At 35.5% G+C, this 22,671-nt stretch overlaps 5 protein-coding genes and 1 long non-coding RNA gene across 6 annotated transcripts; 1 reads left to right on the forward strand and 5 right to left on the reverse strand.

Moving 5' to 3' along the window:
• Nucleotides 1-2,703: 2,703 nt before the first annotated feature.
• On the reverse strand, nucleotides 2,704-3,791 carry LOC125208605 (non-specific lipid transfer protein GPI-anchored 20-like). The gene is made up of 3 exons (XM_048108257.2): nucleotides 3,472-3,791; nucleotides 3,251-3,379; nucleotides 2,704-3,027 (listed from the first exon to the last, which is right to left on the reverse strand). Exons 1-3 carry the CDS (start codon nucleotides 3,773-3,775, stop codon nucleotides 2,813-2,815), a joined length of 648 nt encoding a protein of 215 aa, XP_047964214.1. The 5' UTR covers nucleotides 3,776-3,791; the 3' UTR covers nucleotides 2,704-2,812.
• Nucleotides 3,792-6,826: 3,035 nt separating this feature from the next.
• On the forward strand, nucleotides 6,827-7,952 carry LOC125206040 (late embryogenesis abundant protein D-34-like). Its single transcript, XM_048105314.2, has 3 exons — nucleotides 6,827-7,192; nucleotides 7,264-7,584; nucleotides 7,663-7,952. Exons 1-3 carry the CDS (start codon nucleotides 6,878-6,880, stop codon nucleotides 7,816-7,818), a joined length of 792 nt encoding a protein of 263 aa, XP_047961271.1. The 5' UTR covers nucleotides 6,827-6,877; the 3' UTR covers nucleotides 7,819-7,952.
• A 360-nt stretch (nucleotides 7,953-8,312) lies between these two features.
• On the reverse strand, nucleotides 8,313-10,136 carry LOC148923305 (uncharacterized). The gene is made up of 2 exons (XR_016132577.1): nucleotides 9,736-10,136; nucleotides 8,313-9,635 (listed from the first exon to the last, which is right to left on the reverse strand). It is a non-coding gene; the product is annotated as an uncharacterized LOC148923305 (long non-coding RNA).
• Nucleotides 10,137-12,703: 2,567 nt separating this feature from the next.
• Nucleotides 12,704-14,239, reverse strand: LOC125204000 (small ribosomal subunit protein uS13z/uS13y/uS13x). Its single transcript, XM_048102540.2, has 4 exons — nucleotides 14,126-14,239; nucleotides 13,857-14,017; nucleotides 13,143-13,331; nucleotides 12,704-13,048 (listed from the first exon to the last, which is right to left on the reverse strand). The coding sequence occupies exons 1-4, from the start codon at nucleotides 14,126-14,128 to the stop codon at nucleotides 12,943-12,945; spliced, it is 459 nt and encodes a 152-aa protein (XP_047958497.1). The 5' UTR covers nucleotides 14,129-14,239; the 3' UTR covers nucleotides 12,704-12,942.
• Nucleotides 14,240-15,793: 1,554 nt separating this feature from the next.
• Nucleotides 15,794-17,623, reverse strand: LOC125204001 (small ribosomal subunit protein eS24z). The gene is made up of 5 exons (XM_048102541.2): nucleotides 17,477-17,623; nucleotides 17,271-17,388; nucleotides 16,690-16,860; nucleotides 16,162-16,248; nucleotides 15,794-16,011 (listed from the first exon to the last, which is right to left on the reverse strand). Exons 2-5 carry the CDS (start codon nucleotides 17,382-17,384, stop codon nucleotides 15,970-15,972), a joined length of 414 nt encoding a protein of 137 aa, XP_047958498.1. The 5' UTR covers nucleotides 17,385-17,388; nucleotides 17,477-17,623; the 3' UTR covers nucleotides 15,794-15,969.
• A 951-nt stretch (nucleotides 17,624-18,574) lies between these two features.
• Nucleotides 18,575-20,718, reverse strand: LOC125203999 (uncharacterized). Its single transcript, XM_048102539.2, has 2 exons — nucleotides 19,729-20,718; nucleotides 18,575-19,384 (listed from the first exon to the last, which is right to left on the reverse strand). The coding sequence occupies exons 1-2, from the start codon at nucleotides 20,563-20,565 to the stop codon at nucleotides 18,974-18,976; spliced, it is 1,248 nt and encodes a 415-aa protein (XP_047958496.2). The 5' UTR covers nucleotides 20,566-20,718; the 3' UTR covers nucleotides 18,575-18,973.
• Nucleotides 20,719-22,671: the final 1,953 nt, after the last annotated feature.

A 22,671-nucleotide genomic window follows, 5' to 3' on the forward strand; every position in this document is an offset into this window, starting at 1 on the left:
TTTATGATCCCACAAAAGGAACTAATATTTGGGACGAGAAATATAGTATTCCTTGAGGATGTTGAGTTTGAGGAGAAGAATGTGTTAAGGAACATTACTTTTGAATATAGACACCTACTACTGCTTCTGATAATGATCAGGTATCAATTACTAATCATTGAAGAAGATGCATATTAAGAACCTCAAATGATATTGTTGTAAACATTCAATCTCATGCGGATGATATCATTTAAAGTCAATCTCAACAATCTCAATTAAGACTCTCGTCAATGGTACCACAAATTTTATGAAGTAGTTCTTTCATTGGGATTCAGAAAGAATGTTATTGATGGTTGTGTGTATCACAAGTTCAGTGGGAGAAAATGCATCTTCTTTTGTATTTGGAATCGAAAGAAATAATTTTCGATAAAGATATGTTGCACTAACACCAAGAATTTTCTCTCGAAGAAATTTGAGATGAAAGATCTTGGGGAAGCCTCTTTTGTATTTGAAATCGAAAGAAATAATTTTCGATTGACACAGAAGGGATATAGTGAAAAGGTTGCCTACATTATTTGAGATGCATAATTGCAAGTAAAGAAATACCCCTATGACTAAAGGAGACAAACCTAGTCTCATTCAGTGCCCTAAGATAAATCTTGAAATTTAGAAAATGCAGAAGGTTCCATATGCTTCGGTGATTGGGAGCCTAATGTGTGTTCAAGTGTGTATTAGACCCAATTTGGTTTTAATTGTTTATATGTTGGGTAGATATTTCAATAACCTGATATGGATCATTATGAAGCAGCAAAACGGGTTATGAGATATTTATAGAGAACTAAGCATTACATGCTCACATACGGAAAATCAGATCATTTGCAGAGATCATTAGGTATTTTGATTCTGATTTTGTTAGATGCCAATATAGTAAATGGTCCATTTTAGGCTACGTGTGTCTGTTGGCTGTAGAGCCATTTCGTGGAGAAGTGCTGAGCAAACACTTGTAGCTACTTCTGCCATGACAACAGAATTCGTAACTTGTTTTGGGGCATCTAGTTTTTTTAATATAACTGTGAAATTTTGTCACTAGGCTGCATACTGTAAGATATTGAAAGACCGCTTAAGTTATGTTGTGACAATAACTCTGCAGTATTATATTCCAAACAACAAGAGCTTTGTTATGTCATAGTTTCTTGGTTGTAAAGAAAGGGTTCGGATTGGAAAAATACATATAGAGCATAAGGGAATGGATTTGATGATTACAAATCCACATTAAGGGACTATCACCCAAGGTCTTTCATGGGCTTGTAAATGGGTGTTATGTTGTTTAAGGGTACTTCCGTTCAGTGGGAGTAGTTTTGGTTATTGCTCTATATTGTGTTTTGAACATGTAGTTATAAAACTCATGTTATTCTCTGCAGAAATAAAGTATTATGTTTTGTCCATTATTTTTGGTATGATCTCACTTTGGGTGGACCAGTTGGAAATAGGCATGTATGATCACCTGCATGAAATTTTCATGCTACACTCCATAATTGATCTGTTGTTGATTATATTTGCATATGTGATTACTGATAGATTTAATCATGAAAAAATATGGTGACTGCCTCTTTAGTCCTATGTCGGTATGGTTGATAATAATATTGTTTGGGAATACACTATGTGATAGCATATTTGAGCGCTCATTCGGTTTGTACACATTTATTTGGTGTCATGTGTTGTCCAAGTGGGAGATTGTTAGAAATTTGGGCTTCCACATGACTAATTCAATGTGTATGGCTATCTTTCAGTTGTCCAATCAAAGTAATCTAATAAATATTAAAATTTGGGCTAAAGTGTCATTTTGTTATGGAAATAAGTGTAGATACCATATGGGATTTTCTATTTGATGGGGGACCGAATAGAAAATAAAGGGGTTTATATTTAATATAAATATAAGCTAGGGTTATGGTCCCCAGACATCAGAAGAACATTCAATATCTCTGTATTCTCTCGGCAGACTATTGCAAAGAATGTCTCTGATCTTTGGAAGATCCATAGCCGCTGCAAAGCAATTCCGCTTTTCAATTTCCTTATGGATCAAGGTACGCTTCCGCTCTACAGTTTATGCTCCTTCTCCGTCGTTCTCGGTTAATCATCATAGAGAGGTTTATGTAATTGTTCATTCAATTATTCCAACATATACTACTAATATAGTACTAGTAAATAGGAAATGAAAGTTCTACTTTTATGTTGTACGTGTGAAATGTGTGAAATATCCAATTTTATACTCCCTTCGTTTCATAGTAACAGAGACGTTTCGTTTTGAGTACTCATTTTAAAAAATAATAATAAATAGTTAAAGTGGAGAAAGAGTAAAGTAAGAGAGAGAATATTGTAGATAAGACTCTTCACTACATTATTCTCTCTCTTACTTTACTCTTTCTCCACTTTAAATATTTATTATCATTTTTTCAAAATGAGAGCTCAAAACGAAACGCCTCTATTACTGTGGAACGGAGGGAGTATTAATTAATTGAAACTCCGAATATCTATTTTGGATATGAAATTCAAATTGTTGATGAAATTAAGAGATTTGAATTATAATTTATTTCAAATTTAAATATTTTATGATACTAAATATTGAATTTGGAACTAAGTGATCTAATTTCAATTCGACACCCTCGATATAATGAATTAATGATACCAAGCAGAGTCCGGCAGAAAAAAGTTTTAACATCATGATTAAATTCAAGAAAATTTGAAGTTTCATTGGTCGATGATGCTCGAAATATTCATGCTTTAATTTGACGAACAACAACATTACATGCAAATATATTATTGATCAGAAGAATTAAATAGCAATAATGCCTGCAACCACTAAAACAAGATATGTCATTGAAACGGCAAATAGCTTCGAAGCTGATGAGTTGTTGTTCACCACTGGTCTAACCCCCGGATTTGCACCTGGACCTAATGGGAATTTTGGAGGAGGAGGAGACGCCGCCGCCGGTGCAATATCCAAGCCTCCGTCTGGCGGCGGAGCAGCCGCACTCGCCGCTTTAGAACCTACAAAAAAGTTCAACTCTTAAAATTTGACCAATGCTATACACGATTTCAATTCTACTAACAACTCCCTCCGATTCCTATTAAATATCTCATATTTGAATAGTAAAAGTAAAATGAGATATATATTGAAAATCGTCCAAATAAGGAAATACTATGAGACATTTAATAGGGACTAGAGGAAGTAACTCTTTTCCAACGTAAGATAATTCAAAATCGCAATTACCTTTTGGAGAATGAGCATGACGAGGAGCAGAAGCAGGTACATGAACACGAGGAAGGGCCGGTTCCGAAGCAGGTGGCGCAGGCGGCGTAAATAATACCGGACCTGGAGCTGGTAAGGGAACACCGGAGGCTGCAAAACATATGATCAAAATAAAAAATCAGAGATTAAACCTCAAATTTGGTAATGAAAAAATGGAGCTAGTAAATTAAATTAAAAGGTACATTTGCACTGCATAGGGATGGAGGTTCTGCAAGCTCGTGGCAGAGTACTTCCTAAGTTGGCGTTGATGAAGGGGATGGAGACGGGCACGTTTCCGGTGATTATGAGGCAAGCGCAGTCCATGTTGTTTTCGACTAGCGATTTCAAAGCGTTGCAGCAACCCCGGCTCGGAGAGGAACCGGCGACGATACTCAAGCATGGTGTGAAGCTGCTTATCATGGAATTGCTGCATGCTGTGTTGATCTGCGCATTTGTCTTTAAAATCGAAGATAAGATTAACACAATTGGGAGGATTAATGAAGCCATCTTCAAACAAGGATTGGTGTCGATGGCTGGGATTTGGAGCTTTTAAATTGGTTTGGGTTTTTGAGGGTAGATTTGAAATTGGATTTTTGGAGCTCAACTGCCTTGACTCAAGTCACGTTTATTCCATCTGCCATTTCAGGTGGGGATAGGTAGGAAATATTCTAATCTGGTTTAGTAGCTAATTTTACTCATTATATTTAGCAATGTACTAATATAATTTCAATGCATATTTAGTAAAGTACGATAGAGATATAATAAATATAAAATAATTAAAATGTTTTTAATAGAGAATTATCCAAGGTCAACTTCATTAGAGAAAAACATACCTAAAATGAGAGGTGACCAGTATTTGTGGACGAATAAAAATGAAAAAATATGACTACTATTATGAATGGAGAGATTATATGAAAGTTTGGATTTTGAAGAAAAATACAATAAGTAGGATCGTCTACATATGGTTGTAACGTGTCGGGTAACCGGAAAATCTAGCAAAATATTATCAAAACTCAGAAAAAAAAATTGTGTGAATTTCTGTAGATATTTTTCTACAAGCGTTCGTAAATGCGGTAGAAAGTGCAATTTACATAATTACTGGTACTATGTAGAGGTTATGAATTATTTATTCCTTGATAGAACAAATTAGCTGGTTTCAAAAGTAGGCCAACGAATTAGCGGAAATATTTATTATTGTCAATTCATCATGAATTAGATGATGATTCATGAATTTCTCAACTGATACAAATTTGTCGGGTATATTTAGAAGGGAAAGTCCTATATATATCTTCCAAACTTCCACATTTCTTGGCCAGTTGGTCTTGAAGAATTTTGCAAAACTGCTGCCCTTTCAAATCTAAGGGTAAAACGTAAAGAAAATTTTGATAATGAGAACTCTAGCCAATTAATTAACGAGACCATTATAATTTATTATATCAAGTTTTTTGACAAAAAAAAATCAAAATAGAAAAGGAGTATTCTGTATATATGATGAGTCACAGTTTTGGTGCATCTATGAACAGTTTCGTTATTGGTGTTGGTGGAATTTTGTCCTTAATATACGATGCACATTTCTTTTGATGTAGTATCAATTTTTTAAAAAATCATGTGATAGATGCAACTCTTCCGTTGCAATTACATCTCAGCATTCTTGAACACAAAAGTTCAACTCCGTCTATATAGTGCTTAAGTAATAAGGCTTAATTATTATTAATTACACATTTCAATGGGTTAAAGCATACACACTGTATATGAATTCATGCCCGGCCTGGCACCACTGTCTTCGTCAGCAATGCATAAAATATTGTCTCAAATATTAGTATTTTTTTTTTGGCATAAAATAAAGTTATTAATTAAGAGAGAGAATGAGATGATAATTAGATGGAGAAATAAGAGAAGAGAAATGAAAATGAATAAAAATAGTCAAATTTGCCCTTGAGACTAAAAATAATAAAATAGAAAAAAATTAGTTTCGAAAAATGAGTACCTCGAGTAAATTAAAATTTTAAATATAAAAACCTCTATGAAATTTATTTTTATGAAATAGTGCAAATATGCATTATACATTACCATATACTCAAAATAAATTGTCAGCTTCATTATCATTTATTCTCATAATTCAGTGAAATTATGAAGCAGCCTGATAAATTGTGTGCTAAAAATCACTACCTTTCAGTCTCTCACAAACCTTTTACAAATACCAGTTTCTCAAATCAAATTTCGTAAATATTTTTTACATCCTACAATATGGCTAGGAGGGATTGTAAGAGCCAATTGCCCCTCCTCAATATTTCCCATTTATACTAAAGTTATTAATCAATTTTAAAAAAATAGTAGTAATTTTCTTTTTTTTTTTTAGGATATTCAACCAAGATTTCATACTCCACTCAAGCCTCAGCTTTACTCTATTAGTTGTACCGTATTCCTAAATTTTATTATTCATTTGATTATTTATTTAGAGAAATTTGAATAATAATAATAATAATAATAATAATAATAATAATTCACTCGGTGGCTTCAGGGTCTGTTTTAAAATTCAATATGTAAGCTTTAATTATACTCCTTCCATCTCACTTTACCATTTCTGAATATTCTACCTCAGAAGTCTCGATTAAAATTTTTCATAATAAACCTTATATTCCACTAACTTTTTCTACTCACATTTTATTATTATAAAATTAATAATAAAAATAGGACCTATATTCCATTATCTTTTTTCACAAATGTTTCATTACATTTTTCTAAACTTATGCCACACTCAAATGGGATTCCTCCAAAAAGATGGAGGGAGTATTTTTTTTTTCCTTTATTTAGTCAGAATTTGGATTTATGTACGTACCATTTTCCAACAATAAATACAAATATCACATTGTATTCTGAAAAATTGAGTCATTCGATAATGGGATTAGAACGAAGGAGAAATAAAAAATTATTTAAGTTAATGTATTTTTATAAAAAAAATGAATGGGTCTAAAACCAAGATTTGGGTATATTTCGTGTATCAATAGGTAACTAGTTTCATAATTTTTTTAAAAAAATTATATTTACAAATGAATAAATGAATTATGAGTTTAACTTATACTCCCACGATTCCATGGAAGATGATTTATTCCTTGGATCATGACATTTTAGATTTCATGTTTTTTTATTTTATTATAAATGAATTGAATAAAGTAATAGGAATCGAATAAATTAAATTAAAGATAAATGTGTTTTTATATTTAATACTATTAAATATGTTGATTGAAACAGATTAACTACACCCCAAAAATCGATCGATTCCTAAATCCCAAAACTTATACTACTACACATTAATCACAACTGAGTTGGAATACGTACTAAATTTAACCAAAATAAATTACTTAAAGATTGGGTGTGTTTATCCAAAAGAATCAAAAAAGAAAAAGGAGATTAAAGGTGTGAAAGATGAGCAGGTGTAAGTTGCTACGTCGCTGACGTGTACCCTTAATGCCAACGAAGCAGCCACCGCTTAACCACCGCGCGCCACCCTACAAACTCAATAGTTACTTAATAAACCTATATATTAGCTTGTCAAATTCAACTTGCAAACACAAATTAATCACTCAATTTCAACCGATTTCAACAATCATGAGTCAAGAACAGCCGCAGAGATCGCCGGAGCCCGTCAAGTACGGCGACGTCTTCAAGGTCTCCGGCCAACTCGCTTCGAAGCCCATCGCCCCACAGGATGCCGCGGCGCTGCAGGCGGCGGAGACTGCCGTCTACGGCCATACCATCAAGGGTGGTCCCGCCTCGGTCGTCCAATCAGCCGCCGACTTCAACGAACGCCGCGGCGTGGTTGGCCACGACGACATGACCGGCGCCGTAAGAGAGCATGGCGCAACCATCGCCGAAGCCAATATCGGAGGCTACCGTGTTGTCACCGAAGCTATTGGCGGTCAAGTAAGTTTTGTAATTCTTGAGATTATTGGTAAATTTATGTGCCTCATTTTTAGTGGTTGTATATAATGTAGGTGGTGGGGCAATACGGTCTGCCGGTGGGAACGCAAATTGATCAGTCTAAATCGACACTGGCGGGTGAGGCTGTCACAATTGGAGAGGCACTGGAGGCAGCAGCTCTCTCCGCGGGAAACAAGCCGGTTGACAAGAGTGATGTTGCTGCGATACAGGCGGCCGAGGTTCGCGCCACTGGGCTTGGCCACGTTGTGGCTGGGGGCGTTGGGGCTGAGGCCCAATCCGCGGCTGCACACAACATGCAGGCCACCAGGGATGAGAAGAAGACCATCCTCGCCACCAGGGATGAGGAGAAGACCACGCTCGCCGATGTTTTAACTGTAAATTTGAATCTGAAAATCAGATTAATTTGGTTTGATTGTATCTTATTCCGTTACGCGTGATTTATATTTTTGCAGGATGCGAGTGAGAAACTGGTGGGTGATAAGCCGGTGACAAGGGAGGATGCGGAGGCGGTCATATATGCTGAGGCCAGGAACAAGGATGATCTATCCACCAACCCCGGGGGCGTTGCTGCGGTTGTTGCCGCAGCGGCAAGGCTTAATCAGAAGTGACTTCGTTTTTAGAAGCTTGTTTTGGCGACATATGTAAATATGGTGCAACCTTTGCTGCTGGTGTTGTACACCTTTTTCTACTCTACTAAAACTGTACAACTGCCTTTCTTATATAAATGGACTTGCGCATGAAATGGTCCGTGACTAAAACACTTGAATCACATAAGCCTCACTTATCTGTTGTAAAAGCCCGAACTTTCGTATCTTATTATTGTTACTATTATTATTATTAGCCATTGTTACTATTATTATTATTAGCCTAAAGAAAAAAAACATATAAGTGATGGTTGTAGTATTTAAAACCTACCCTTTACGTTTATAGAGAATTATTTAACAGTTGTAGTATTTAAAACCTACCCTTTATGTTTATAGAGAATTATAAATAATAGTTGCTTTGTTCTCAAACGAACATTTCAAGTATTTTAAGTACTACCCTTTATGTTTATAGAGAATTATAAATAATAGTTGCTTTGTTCTCAAACGAACATTTCAAGTATTTTAAGTACTATTAAAGGATTAGATCTAAATAAAAAGTTCATAATGTTGTCTGACATATCCATCTGAAATCTGATAAAATCCTATTATATTACAATTAGAGAGAGACGTGCAAGTCTCGGACAGTCTGTTTGACGACAATGCTCGTATCCCAACGAAGTCCAACACAGTCACCAATATCCCCAAATGATGTTCCTACATAATATGGGAAGTTAGTAGAAATTATAGTTAATGTCCGGATCAAAATATATAGTAATATGGATTAGAGAGGACTTCATTTGGGAGGATTCACACATCATAACAAATAAAATAATGAGGAGCTTGCAAGTGAGTAGTATGCATATAATTTCTCAAATTCTTTTACGCCAACATGTCATATTTTTGCATTAAATGAAAATATCATCACAAGATTTGCTAAAAGCAATGGATGGAGCAGATCATGCAAAAAAAAAAAAAAAAGCAAGATATCAGACCTCTGCAACAAGATATCAAATCTTTGAAAAAGGTTGCCTATATCCAACTTGCCATACAAGGCTAATATATCTATAAATAGAAACAAAATTCTTTTCTTTCTTCCTCTCGATCACCTTCACAATACTCCTACAAAGTTACCTTGAAACTTATTCACACACAAAATCAGCCTTGTACAACATCAAATTAACTTACTAGTGAAGATAGAGTAAGATACCCAAAATCCATCACAAACTTGGAAGATATTTTAGGCAGTTAAGCCTTCCACAAGTAAAACCTCCCCATGTTAAAACCCCCTCCACTTGCACAACAACTTGCAAGAGAAGAGTCAGTACTCTATATAAACCCCAAATATTTCCATTTTAAGCAACACATCGCTGTCAAACACATTCTCTTCATACCACATCACTCACATAGGATAGAGTAGTACGAGGAAGAAGAGTTGAAGAGGAAGAAGAGTTGAAGATAATTGTAGGATGAAGCCTACAATCAACAACACGTTTTCCACCTATCATCAAGGTAAACATCCAAACCATTTCTACTTTCTTTCATACACATACATACATCCATAATTTGAAAGTAGAATCTGCCCAAGTAACATCAACAAATACACGTCAAGTTTAACATCATCTTCCACCACTAAGCCATCCATAACAGTAAGACAAATGCCCCAAAATCACCAAATTCATGAAATGAAAGGAAGGAAGCATACACTCTAATGACTAGTTAATTGGAAAACTTATCTCACGCATACGAATCTGCTGGATTTCCGGCGAATGGACTTAGACAACCCATCGACACGAGGATAGCCCCACAACCCCGATATGTCACCGATTCAATGATTTCAAGACCTTTACAAATATACAAGTTAAAAACACCAAACTGAAATTCAAGATTTAATCTTTAGAAATAAAACAAAAGGGGGAAATGATAAAATTGGGCATTCCTTACCTTTCGGGAGTTCGGCGAGGAGGCGGCGACTGTGGTGGCTTCGGGGGAGCTGCTCCGGCAGCGCGAGGCACGAAGAAGAAGCGGCAGCGGCAAATCGGGAGAGAGGGGGGCTGAGGCGCTACGTAGCAGCGGTGATCGGTGATGGCGGCGGATCCCGAGGGAGAGACGTAGAGGGCCACGACGGCGAGCCGCCGCGCAGACAGCAGCGGCGGCGGCGTGAGCAGTAGACGAGAGAGGGAGGAGCGAGAGGGAGAGAGAAAAGAGAAGGGACGGACGGAGGAGAGAGAGAGACCGCCGGAGGAGGAGGAGGAGGAGGCGATGCGCCGGAGAGAGGCTGGCCGACGGTCAGCAGCAGGCAGGAAGGAAAGAGCTCTTTTCTCTTTTTTGTTAGTCTCGATAGAACGAGGAAGGAGAAGAAGGAATGAGTGGGTTCTTTATTCGAGCTAATTATTTAGTGATTTGGGCCTAGAAAAAAGGAATTGAATGTAAGCCCAATTTTAATTGGTGCTGCACTAAATAAATAGGGGTTAGGCCCAATTTTTGAATTTAAATTATTTTGGGTCTAAAATAAAATGGTTAAGTAAGCTAAGATAATTGGTTGTGATCCGAGTTATTATAGTTTTGCGTAAAATTTGTAGCAATGTATGAAGTATCAATTTAGTCGAAGCCCGAAAATAATAGAAGAAGAAACATCAAATAATATATGAGTTTTAGATGTTTTAAAGGATAAGCGAAGAATGAAATGGGTTAATTATGAGGCATGCATTCCTATTAAAGTTTAAGAATTTCTTGAAGTCTGATTAGTATATCATATTATATTGTTTTATTTCCAAAAAGGTTACCTTTGCAAGTTAAAGTCCGAACGAGAATTTCAAGTTAAGAAAATTCAACGAACGATGTGAGCTTTCTTATACTAAAAGTACAAATTATATTTTGTGAAAAACTCGAACACATGTTCGTGATTTTAATGATGTTGTCTTGCCATAAATGTTTTGTGTATGATGTCTATCTGTTGGCTAAGGCCAAGTGAATTATGAATGATGATATATAAGTCGAATTCGGGTCCCAGTGAGGGTGGTGTCCCCGCTCGGACTAGTGTACACGGGATACCTCTGGCCGTGAACGGACGGCAGAGAAGGTGACCGTGGAAGGTGGCCACCTTCCCGGCACAAGGATACCTCTGTCATGATGGCCAGGGAAGGTGACCGTATGAGAACACCATCTCATCGGCACAAGATGATCAGATATGGCTAAGTACAGGAAAAAGGGGCTGCAGCCCAATGTGAATAATTTTAGTAAGCTCAGGTCTTTTCAATAAAACCCCTGAGTGTTACTGTGATGATGGCTTGACAATATTTTTAAATGTATATGTGTATTTTTCGGCAATGTGTTCACTGAGTACTTTTGTACTCAGCCCTGCATATATTTCTAAATATGCAGGTTAAGCGGTGACGACGAGGGGCGATGTTGAGCAAGGATGACGAATGTGTTTCCATTTGATAAATGCTTGGATGCATCGTGTCTTCATACACGGTGTCATTCTCTCTTGACTCTTCCGCTGCAATGTAAATAACGAGCTTATGTTCCTTTGTGTCATGCACTCTGATATATTTTGCCAGTTATTCCAATTTAATTTCATTCATATCAGTTTTGCCAAGATTCCCCTTTCTCCCCCGCTTCTTTAATCCTTCCCTAGTCGCGATAAACCGTGTTTGCTATCCTTAGCAGAGTGCGGTCGTGACATCTGTACTCCATTCAAATAAGACATTAGCCTCATTAGAGCATCTCTGTCCTTGCTCTTAAATAACAAGAGCGGAGGTGGGCACTAACCCACTTTTACTTCTTGTCCTCAGGCAAGGGCACACATCCACAAGTTCAAGGATCCCACCATTCTATTATTTAATTTAAATGTTTCAATTACTACAAACATTTCTACAATATAAAAATTACTTAACTAAATTCTAAAAAATAAAAATTACATAATTAAAATCTTAAAAAATAAAAATACATAATTAAAATTCTATAAATTAAAAATTACATAATTAAAAAAATCTCCGTGGAGGACTATTAAAAAAATATATAATTAAAATCCTATAAATTAAAAAATTACATAATTAAAAAATACCTCCGTGGAGATTAGTCCTCTATTCCTAATGTGACCTCCTAAAAAATAAAAATATATAATTAAAATCTTAGAAAATAAAAAAAATACATAATTAAAATTCTATAAATTAAAAATTACATAATTAAAAAATATCTCCGTGGAGGACTAAAGAAAAAAATACATAATTAAAATCCTATAAATTAAAAATTACATAATTAAAAAATACCTCCGTGGAAGATTAGTCCTCTATTCCTAATGTTCTTCGGAGATCCGGTATCATTGGGAAAATTGAAAAATAAATTAAAAGTGTGTAGAAATTGGATATAATTAATTGGGAAGTGGAAAAAAAATATTTAAAATTGATTTTTTTTAATTAATTTTGAATTTTTTTTTAAAATAAAAAAAATCTATGCCGTTGGCCAATCGCAGCCCGCCACGTAAGTCTGCTCAGCGGCACGGACGTGCCCTTATTTAAGAGCAGCAAGGACGATGAGCATCCTTGCCAGCAGGACGGACAACGTTACCGCTGCGGATGCTCTTTAAACGACCTATTTTCTAGACGTATAAATAACAAAGAAAGCACTATTAAAAATTTACAAGTGGAAAATATTGTTTGCACCATAGCTTTTTGGACAAAAGAATTTATGGACACATAATAGAGTCCGACTGTTTATTGGTCCTGCAAAACCAAAATAATCTGTGAAAGTCGCTCTAACTAGCTGTTGAGTTAAATCACTAGTGTTTCCCACATAAATAGCGACAAAGGAGATGCTACAATTCACAGGTTAGTCTTGTCGAGCCAAATACAAACAAAAAAATATTGAAGGAATTAAGAAACTCTATCCCAAATGTAATTCAAATAAATTAAAGCAGAAGGAAATCAACTTTCAATACTATTTTAAAGGAAGCTGAGTTTAACTAGCATTAACGATCACAAACATAGCAAGTACTCGGTGAATCAAATTATAAATTCTATTGGCTTGTCGTCCTACGTGACAAAACTAAAGCAGCATCAAAAACTCAAATCCTCAACAATACCAATCTCAGATAATATATATGTGATAAGCCAAGAAATACATAATAATGACAGAAACTGAAGATTCTCATCGCTTCTTTGAGACACCAACTGTCTTTCCTCTGCGACCAGTAGTCTTAGTGTGCTGCCCACGCACGCGAAGGCCCCAGTAGTGACGCAGACCACGGTGGTTCCTGCAGGGATCAAACAGGAGATGCAAGCATAAGACGAAGAAGAAGAAGAACCACTTGTAAATACCAAAGAAAGTGCATATTTGTAGAATCTGACCTGATCTTCTTCAAACGTTCAAGGTCATCCCTGAGCTTCATGTCCAAGGCATTGGAAGTCACTTGAGAGAACTTCCCATCCTTGTAATCCTTCTTCCTATTCAGAAACCAGTCTGGGATCTTGAATTGGCGGGGATTGGCCACGATCACCATCAAGCTATCTATCTCAGCAGCAGAAAGCTCACCAGCTCTGTTCAAGTTATAAATCAAACAACTTTAACACATATTCGGAAAGGTAAACAAGATACTTAAAATAAGTAGGCAAAACTTCCTTCAAACAGACAATCAAATCAAATGAATTACTCAAAATAAAAATATAATCAATGTGAATACGGTATAAAATTCACAGGAATAAATATGAATCTATCTAGAAACGATATATATAAAATCATATTCATTCGCTATTGTTCACCAATAAAGTAGTACTAACATTTTGATACCTAAAGCATATAGCAACTGCAATCATTCAATGAAATAATGGTTGTGGAATTTCTTATCAGGAAGCTCGTTGCTACACTATATCAAAGTTCAATCGATTACGAAATGCAGAATTTGCAATTATTCTTCCCCTCTACTATGAAAAGGGGCAATAAAACGAAACTAGCTATTTCAATTTGCAATAGACATCACAAATTCCAAGTAAAATTAAATCGAAAAGAAAGTACCCTATGAAGAGAAAGTATTGAAAACTAAGACATTCAATTAGGAGTGAAACCTCTTGTTCATGTCGATATCAGCTTTTTTACAGACAATGTTGGCGAAACGTCGCCCAATACCCTTGATCGAGGTCATGGCGAACATGATCTTCTGCTTGCCATCGACATTTGTGTTCTGCACACGCAGAATGTGCTGGAAATCCTCGTTGGCAACAAGCGACTGCAAAAAATGAAGAGTTAGCAAAAATAAAATACAGAAGAATCTGTAATTGGAGAAGAATATAGCGATTAATCAAACAGAATCCCGGTGTGATTTTTACAGACGAACCATTGCACTGGACACTGAGCCGGCGAAACTCCGATTGAGAAATTCAAAAACCCTAATCTGGTGCTTACATTGCACTCTCCTATTTATACGAACCCTAAGTCCATATGTTTGGGCTGGTAATGAATTGGGCCGAAACATCGGCAGAAAATATGGCGATAATTAAAATTTAACCAATATTAATTAAATTTCCAATCATAAATTATAAATTGAATGATTATAAATTACATCCAAACCCATTTAATTAATTTAATTAAATAAAATCTCAGGCTAGTAGTAATAAAATCTCAGTATACTACTATAAAATAAAAGCCTAACGTTGGAACAATTTATAACAATAATTTTTCGTTCAACATATGTTAATATTTGTCCAATGGATTTTCCATTAGCATCATTGGCTAATAAAATGTCGATTGATTGGTATACAATACTATAAATTTTATATATCATTTGAAGGTTTATTTTAATTTATTATTTATTTTATAATAAATGACATTTAAATACCATGTAACCAATTGTTGAAATTGAAAATAATTTGTATTATCTGCCTATATAAATGACTTTTATTGTATTTTTGTAAACACCACTTATTAAATATGTAGTCCATAATGAAAATTCCGCTTTCTCTCCCCCTTTCGTTCTCTCTCTTTGTTAAGCATTTTATCGGCATTTTTCTTCATTCTCCTTCAATGAAGAATTATCCATCATTTTCTTCTCCATTTTTCACAAGCATGCCCTAGTCGATGATGGAGTTTATCTCTTTATCACCTCTCTTGCCTATCCACGTGATGGAAGTCCGATATGTTATTCCTGCCCACACGTGAGGGGGCGTGTTAAAACTATTAAAATCTTGTCCCATATTGACTTAGTGATGATCATATCTCATCCATACAAGGATGGATAATCCTCCCCCTTACAAGTCCTTTTAAGGGGTGGGTGACTCATTTCTAATTCCAATTTTGATTAAGTTACTTTATTAAAATATTTGAAGATGTTACATTATAAACAATTTACAATACAAAATATTATGTCACCATCATTGTGCTAATAGTTAGGGATGACAGATCGTGCAGAATGGGATGATACCGGGTCAACCTGATAATGAAAAAAATGGGTGATGAATGGAGTATTTATGTATGAGTTTGGGATGAATTAGAGGACAAAAATTAATAAAAATTAGAAAGAGAACAAACGGTAATTAAACAGCAATATTTGAGGAAGATAAAAATTTTATTTGTTTAATTTTTTTTTCAATTTAAAAAAATCAAAATATTTAAAATGGCCAAAACGATCATCCCTTAACTATTCCGTCCTAGCAGGAAAGGCCCGCGCTGATTATAGGGTACTATTGTGGATGCTCTCATAGGCACTCAGACCCTGTCTGCCACCTGCCTTTCATAAAATGGTCATAGCCTCCCTCTCATAGAGAAATAGAGAATTAAATTTCACCTAATTTTAAGAGTAATCCGAGTAAGATTTTCAATGCAAAGTATAATAATGAAACAATTTTGCAAAATGACTACTAGTAATAAATAAATTGAATGTGTGTATAAGTTGACCAAGTGTGAGGATGTCAATCGAGTTAGCCCAGCAGATTTTGGGCCAACCCTACTCAGGATGCAGGTGCAATACTAACCAATTTCAAAACAACAAACAATGAAGTCATGAATCAATTCCGAAAGAATAATAATCTAAGATGGATGGTAAATTTGATTCAACACAGCTTTCAAACATGAAAGTAACACCTCAAAATTTCTGCGCCACTTTAACTAAACATCATAAAAACTAACGCTCTTATGATATTCTTCAAGAATGCAAAAAACAAAATACATAAAATGCTAAAGTACTTATTTCTTCTTTCCAGCCTTGGCAGCATCTCCAGCCTTCGTCTACACAATGATGTAAAACCAATGTTAGCATTGCAACCGGATCGTGTCAATATGAGGTCCAACAGAAGAAAATAAAGACAGGAGTTTTTCATGTCTTGTAGGTGAGTACAAAATTTTAGAGGGCTAATCACAGTGAAAGGACACTCATACCTTCTTGACACCACGGATCTTCTTCGCTCTGTTCTTGCGTTCTTTCATTTGCTTCCTTGACTTCTCAATCTTGGTGTCAAGGCCATTCTGAATTCCAAAAGTGAGTAATGTTAGATATAGGAAACAATGACTTAAATCCAACATAGATAGAGAAACCAATAGCCTGTTAAACATGACTTATGCTCTGATTTTGGATGGAGTTTACATGTTTGAAAATGAGAAAAAAAAAATCTTAGAACATACTTAGTCTGTACATCTTTGAAACAATATAAAGTAATTGCATCATAAAATTCTCAGACAAAAATAACTAAAATATGTTAATCCTGGTTGCAAAAACAGGTTTATAATTCAATGATTGAAAATAAAATAATAAGCTACACACCCATCAAATAATACACAAAATTACACCACCTGATAAGAAAATGTTTATTAGTTTAACTGACAGTGCTAAAGCTATTAGCTAAACATTTTCCCAAACTGATATAAGCACAGATAAAGAAATTAAGTTAAATAAAATAGATAAATTACCCTGATTAGTCTGTATTTTGGCTCAAATTTCTTAGCATTTTCTACAGAATCATAAATCAAGCCAAAGCCAGTGGATTTGCCACCACCAAAGTGTGTTCTGAACTTGAACACAAAGATGGCATTTGTATCCTTAACCTCGTACATCCTAGCCAACTTCTCCTTCAGCTCAGCCTTCAACAAAGCAGAGATAAATAAGATAAGGAACATACTTCCTAGATATACATTCTTGTTTTCAAATAGCTATGTTGTTAAAAAATCCTATTACTTCTCATGCTCCATTAACATATTCTTTAACATAAGAAGATAAATGAAACACTATTGCAAATCAATTGAACTGTTATCGTCTCACCAAACAAACATTAGTCAAAAATATGTATTCTCTCCTTATCCAAATCGAGCTATTTTCGTATGACATCATAACAGTATACCTAATTACATAGTATTTCTCTAACATCTATAAACACTAAAAGAATTGCTAGCATACAAATATATGTTTATAATACTTCTGAGCTAAATAATGTAGCAAAAACAAAAATAATGAAGGTAAATCAACAATGAACAATGTAATAAAAAAGACAGACCTTGGAAACATTAGCTCTTCCTGGATGCAACACATCGATGATGAATTGCTTCCTCGAGAGGAGGCGATTTGTCATGAACTTCCTTGTTCTAATTGTGACAGCCTTGTCCGCCATTTTGCTGCAAAAAATTACAGACATAGATTCGAATAAATGTGTCGATTAACTAGTAAAGGAATGCAAGATGAGTCGTATTCGAAGAGAAATACGGTGTAATTAGCAGATTCACGCCGTGCTTCGCCGCTTGGATAGGATGTGATTCTGGCTGTGTTGGCGGTTTTCAGAGAAGGGGGGAGCTTTGACCTTAACATTGGGGTTTTGTAAACGAAACGCCATGGGCTTAATTGGGCCCAATTCTACTGTCAATGTATATGGCATGGCCAACCAGCCCAAATGTAGTAATAATGCCACTTTTTAGAATTGAATCGTATTCATAGAATCAGAGTATTAAATAATTTCTCTAGTTTTATCGTCCTCAGATTATTGCGGGATTATATGAAGCCATGAATAAAAAATACATTCATCGCTACAATGTAAACATTTAGGTATATTATAAAATTTAAATATTTTTATATACTAACTCCACCATGAGGCTTTATATTGCTAACTATTTAAATTGTTAACTTTGTTAGCTCATCAATGCAGTGTATTAAAATGTCAATACAGTGACATTAAAATATCAACACAATATATTGAAGTTCAACAAAATAATATGTTGACATTTTAATGTCATCGTATTGACATTTTTAATACATTGCATTGATGAGTTAGCGAGTTAGCAACTTAAGAAAGTTAGCAATTGATCACCCCCAACTCGACCTATTCTCCATGCTAAAATTGTCTTGTTTTTCAAATACGAAACTAGATATTTACATACCGAAATTTATGGAATAGTATAATATTATTAAAATATTTAAATTTTTAGGAGTATAAAATATTTTATAAATTTTTAATATAAAATATTTTATAAATTTTTACGAGACGCTAGATAATAGTATAATTAACAAAATTTCAATAAATTTTCATTTTCAAATTCGCTCATGAATCACAAATTAAATTACTATTTTATTCGAACTATTTTATTCCAAAATCAATAATAAATCAAATTACAATTCAGAAATCACTACTATAATTTCATTGAAAAAACAAACAAAATGAAAATTAAATAAAGTAGCGAGCTCTAAATTCACTATTCCAGTATTCCTAAACAAATGGTCATCTAATCAATTGAAAAATCAACACTTATTTAATGGAGTAAAAGTTTAACAAAATTCGAGGAGGTAAATAAAAGCAGTTTAAATAGAAAGGAGAGGGAAAAGAAGATGAATTACTGAGCATTCAAATTGGGACGGAAACATAAAAAAAGAACTAGCTGAACTCGAGAAAAGGGAAAGCGTAGTTTATCTGTAGCCTCTCCTTTTTTACCTCCTAACTTTGCCTTTGTAATTTTTTGGTTCTTCGCATATTCCCTTGAAACTTCCTCCCCTGTCTCATCATCATAACATTTCTATCTCACAGACACTCGAGAGCGGCCATTACAGGGTACTGATCAGTGCTGGCCAAGCCCCCACTGGAGCAACGACTTAACCTGGGGGTGCATCCACATATTTAGTTTAAACCCTTCTATTGAATCAAAGTAGTCCGGAACCACTTTCTAGTTTCTATCACAAAGATCCAGCTTTACACTTCTTTTAAACATGCTAAACTTAGTCATCCTTGGGAGCAGCCATCAATAGAAGCTTCTCCTCAGCTTGTTTCCCTTCCGACATCATCTCCTCCGCTAACAGCGACTGCAGATCACTACCGTTGGCTAGGCTGTTGAACTCCACAGCTTTGGAAGGCATTGTTGGATAGCGTCGTTGGGCAAATGTCATCAGCCTTTTGATAGATTGTAAATACTTACGAGTAGTCTCATCGTTCATGACGTGTGCCACACTGTTGGTGTAAATCTTCTCACGCGCAGAACGTTCGTGGATACCAACCATAGTCACTCCAATGGGCCAGGGCGCATTCCCGATGGCCATTTTGATGTAGTGATCCATTGCAGCTAGGTAGTCACGTTTCATACAGCACTTGACGACAATCATCAATGCTTGCCGGATATCATCAGGAAGAACCTACAAATGAGGGAAAAAAAGCAAACGAAAGTCATTGATTTCCACTCCCGTGTTTATACTGAAACAATCAAGCCTAGGCATCAATGAAAAACTCAAATGCATAAAATGAAAGAAGAGGTGTAATCCTATCCTAAGTCCTAACCTAACCAGTTTCTCCTCTGTTCATCACCATTGCACATGATGACAATACAATTTGAAATTTTGATGCATCAATTAAAGCCTAGATAAATCATTCACTCAACACTCCAACAAATCATCAATTCAAAATGTATATAAACAGGCTCATTTAAATATGAAATTGAAATCAGAAGACTAAACATTACTGAATTACCACAACAACTCACCTTCTTTCTGCAGAACTTGAACAATGGACTCAAATAGCGAGCACGTTGCTTAAACGTCGCCACCATCGACTTCCCTTTGGCAGTCCTCTTCTCCGTCTCGGTCATCTCACGAAGCTCCTGATTCCACTCATTCAACAACTTCTTGAAAAACACCAGAATCTTATCCTCATCGCACAACTCCTCAAAATTCGCCTTCATTCTCTTAACATCCTTGTCGTGATCAGCCCCGGACGATGCCCCGTCTCCGCTGAGATCCTTATCTCCATCCCCACCGTCCTCATCATCGCCAGCATCCTCCCTCGACTTCCTCTTCCGATCACTCACAATCCCCGATTTCTGCCGCTTCTTCAGCTCCACAATATCCCGCAGGAAGTCATTCGTCTGCCCTTCCGTGATATCGTCGTCGACCTCGAAAAGCCCCGTCTTTAGCACGTACTTCAGGCGGTCGAGCCTCGCCTCATCGTCTTCGCCGAAGAGCGTCACCGGCTGTTTCAGGAACCGAAGGCGGCGGATTACCTCCTGCTTCGGCAGATTGAGATTGTCGATGTTTTGCTCCTCGATTAGGGATTTAGAGGAGGAGGAGGAGGATTCGGTGTTAGGTTTGGCGTTCTCGGTGTTCGGATTAGGGTTTGACGATGATTTCGGATCCTTGCTGTGATGATCTTGCTGCAGCTGCTTCTGGCGGAGGGCTTTAGCCTCGGATTCGCGCTTCTCCTCCTCCCGCAGGCGCTGGAGGCGTTTCTGCTCGATTTCCGAACGCTTGAAAAACTTCTTTCCGCCGACGTCCTGCGCCAGACTTTGCTTTTTCTTCATCAATTCCTGCTTCAGAATATCCATGATTCTGATTCGATTTTCAAAACGAACCCTTCGCTTCGGTGAATTGCAGATTGTTGCAGATTGGGTGATTGCTCTAGGAATTTATTCTGGTTGGATCGGAAAAATTCAATTTTGGGTGAATTTGAAAGTAAGGTCGATGAAAGGGAATAAACCTTCTCTTATTCGAATAATTTTATGATAGTACTCCATTTTAAACTTTAACTAGTATTACATTATCTTATTATCTGTGCTATGCATAGATTAATATATTTTATTTTTAAAATATTAATTTTTAAATAAAATTAGAATTAATATTAATACCGAATAATATGAATAACAATTCTAATTATATAAGAATAAAAAATCTATACAAATCAACAATAAAGCATAATAAATTTGAAACAAATCACATAGTAATATAATGTTTAAACATTAAATCATGAAGTAGGAAGATAAAAATCTATTACAATAAAGAATTAAACACAATGGATAACTATCATTTTTTTAAACTTCTTTATACACTACATTAACTTTAAAATTAGCCAATTGTAATTTCAACATAAATTTTTTAACATGGATCAACTATAAAGTAACATAGATGGACTAAAAATCTAATCATTACTATTGAAAAAAAATATTATAATTATTAAAAATAAAAAAAATGGTGGTAACATCAATCTAAAAAATAAAACATAGTGATGGATAAAAATGGACAGAAAGAAACAAAAAATATAACTAAAAAGAATTAAAAATACCAATAGATCATATATTATTAAAAACAAATATGAAAATTGATATATAAAAATGAATGAAGAAAAACAAAAAATATAATTAAGAAAATGTTAAGAAAAAAAATATAATTAATAAAATGAAAAGGAACGAAAAATAATTAAAAAGAACAAAGTTAGCCAAAATGTTGAACTCCATTGATGTGCAGCAAAATGTTGCTCTTGTTTGTTGAATAATATTGGCTTGGAATATGGAAAGGTGATTAAGTATGGGATGAAAGTGGGAGCAAGATAGTGGTTTAGTGGTGCCACTCACTCCCATAACCTCCCTCAATATTTTATATTAGGATTATATATTTATTAGAATTAATTTCTAAATTTAATATTAATTGCATTTACATCCCTTAGCATAAAATGATTACTCAAGCCTCCTAAAACTCCTATTTTATATATTGTATAGATTTACTACTCCACTTATTATATACTCGAAGCGGATCACTTACTCCAACAATCAGTGTGGATCACCTACACCTTTTCCTGCACTATTTCCTACTCCACCCCTCACAAACATTTATAATGGGCCCATCATCATATTTTATGTTTGTGAGGAGTGGAGTAGGAAATAGTGCAGGAAAAGGTGTAGGTGTTCCTCATTGTCCAATAATGATGCACCAATCCGACTTCACACTCACAATAAAGTAAAATGAACACACCATCACTTATTAAAATTGCTCATGTTTATAAGATTATTTTATTTTGTTGTGAGTGTGAAGTATGAATAGTGGAATAGGTGATCCGCTCCTGTATATACTAATACAAACTAGTGAGGATCACATATGTCATTTCCTACTCTATCTCCTACTACATACACTCAAACATGATAAGAATGTAGTAGAAGATGGAGTATGGTGTAAGAAATGGCATAGGTGATCCAAGCTGAATAGTACTCCCTCCGTCCCAAGGAAGATGACCCCTTCATTAGGCGGCACGAGATTTTATGCAACTTTATTTTGTGTGTTGAGAGAAGAGAGTAAAGTAAGAGAGGGAGAATAAAGTAGAGATAAAAGTTTTTCCATTTTAAGTAATGGGTCATCTTAGTTGGGATAAACTAAAAAGGAAAGTGAGTCATCTTCAATGGGACGGAGGGAGTACTAATTTAACTTTAACACTAAGAGCATCCGCAACGCGGACTTCCCGCCGGACGTTCGACCGGCGTACCGGTCGTCCGCGCGGGACGTCCGCCATTAGGCGTGGGAGGCGAGGACGCGGACGTCTGGTGAAGACACCGCTCATCCACCGCCATTAACAAAGTAAAAATGTTAATAATAGAGATTTCGAAAAAAGGGGCTCAATACGCAGGCCTTTCGAAATTTAGGATTAATTTCGTACGCCTTTCAAA

This window comes from Salvia hispanica, chromosome 6, assembly GCF_029641045.1.
Source record: "Salvia hispanica isolate PSC_SH4W2 chromosome 6, Shi_PSC_v1, whole genome shotgun sequence".
Taxonomy (NCBI): Eukaryota; Viridiplantae; Streptophyta; class Magnoliopsida; order Lamiales; family Lamiaceae; genus Salvia; species Salvia hispanica.

What these genes read in the sequence shown, in the direction of transcription:
- LOC125204001 (XM_048102541.2), bottom strand. Translation starts at nt 17,384, where the DNA reads ATGGCGGACAAGGCTGTCACAATTAGAACAAGGAAGTTCATGACAAAT. An exon ending in GAAGAGCTAATGTTTCCAAG is followed by an intron (nt 16,861 to 17,270) that starts GTCTGTCTTTTT and finishes GCTTTGTTGAAG; the next exon opens with GCTGAGCTGAAGGAGAAGTT. An exon ending in AGATCCGTGGTGTCAAGAAG is followed by an intron (nt 16,012 to 16,161) that starts GTATGAGTGTCC and finishes ATCATTGTGTAG; the next exon opens with ACGAAGGCTGGAGATGCTGC.
- LOC125203999 (XM_048102539.2), bottom strand. Translation starts at nt 20,565, where the DNA reads ATGGATATTCTGAAGCAGGAATTGATGAAGAAAAAGCAAAGTCTGGCG. An exon ending in TCAAGTTCTGCAGAAAGAAG is followed by an intron (nt 19,385 to 19,728) that starts GTGAGTTGTTGT and finishes CCTCATTTGTAG; the next exon opens with GTTCTTCCTGATGATATCCG.
- LOC125206040 (XM_048105314.2), top strand. Translation starts at nt 6,878, where the DNA reads ATGAGTCAAGAACAGCCGCAGAGATCGCCGGAGCCCGTCAAGTACGGC. An exon ending in CCGAAGCTATTGGCGGTCAA is followed by an intron (nt 7,193 to 7,263) that starts GTAAGTTTTGTA and finishes TATATAATGTAG; the next exon opens with GTGGTGGGGCAATACGGTCT. An exon ending in CGCTCGCCGATGTTTTAACT is followed by an intron (nt 7,585 to 7,662) that starts GTAAATTTGAAT and finishes ATATTTTTGCAG; the next exon opens with GATGCGAGTGAGAAACTGGT.
- LOC125204000 (XM_048102540.2), bottom strand. An exon ending in GATATCGACATGAACAAGAG is followed by an intron (nt 13,332 to 13,856) that starts GTTTCACTCCTA and finishes TAACTTGAACAG; the next exon opens with AGCTGGTGAGCTTTCTGCTG. An exon ending in GAACGTTTGAAGAAGATCAG is followed by an intron (nt 13,049 to 13,142) that starts GTCAGATTCTAC and finishes TGATCCCTGCAG; the next exon opens with GAACCACCGTGGTCTGCGTC.
- LOC125208605 (XM_048108257.2), bottom strand. Translation starts at nt 3,775, where the DNA reads ATGGCTTCATTAATCCTCCCAATTGTGTTAATCTTATCTTCGATTTTA. An exon ending in CATCCCTATGCAGTGCAAAT is followed by an intron (nt 3,380 to 3,471) that starts GTACCTTTTAAT and finishes TATGTTTTGCAG; the next exon opens with CCTCCGGTGTTCCCTTACCA. An exon ending in TCATGCTCATTCTCCAAAAG is followed by an intron (nt 3,028 to 3,250) that starts GTAATTGCGATT and finishes ACTTTTTTGTAG; the next exon opens with GTTCTAAAGCGGCGAGTGCG.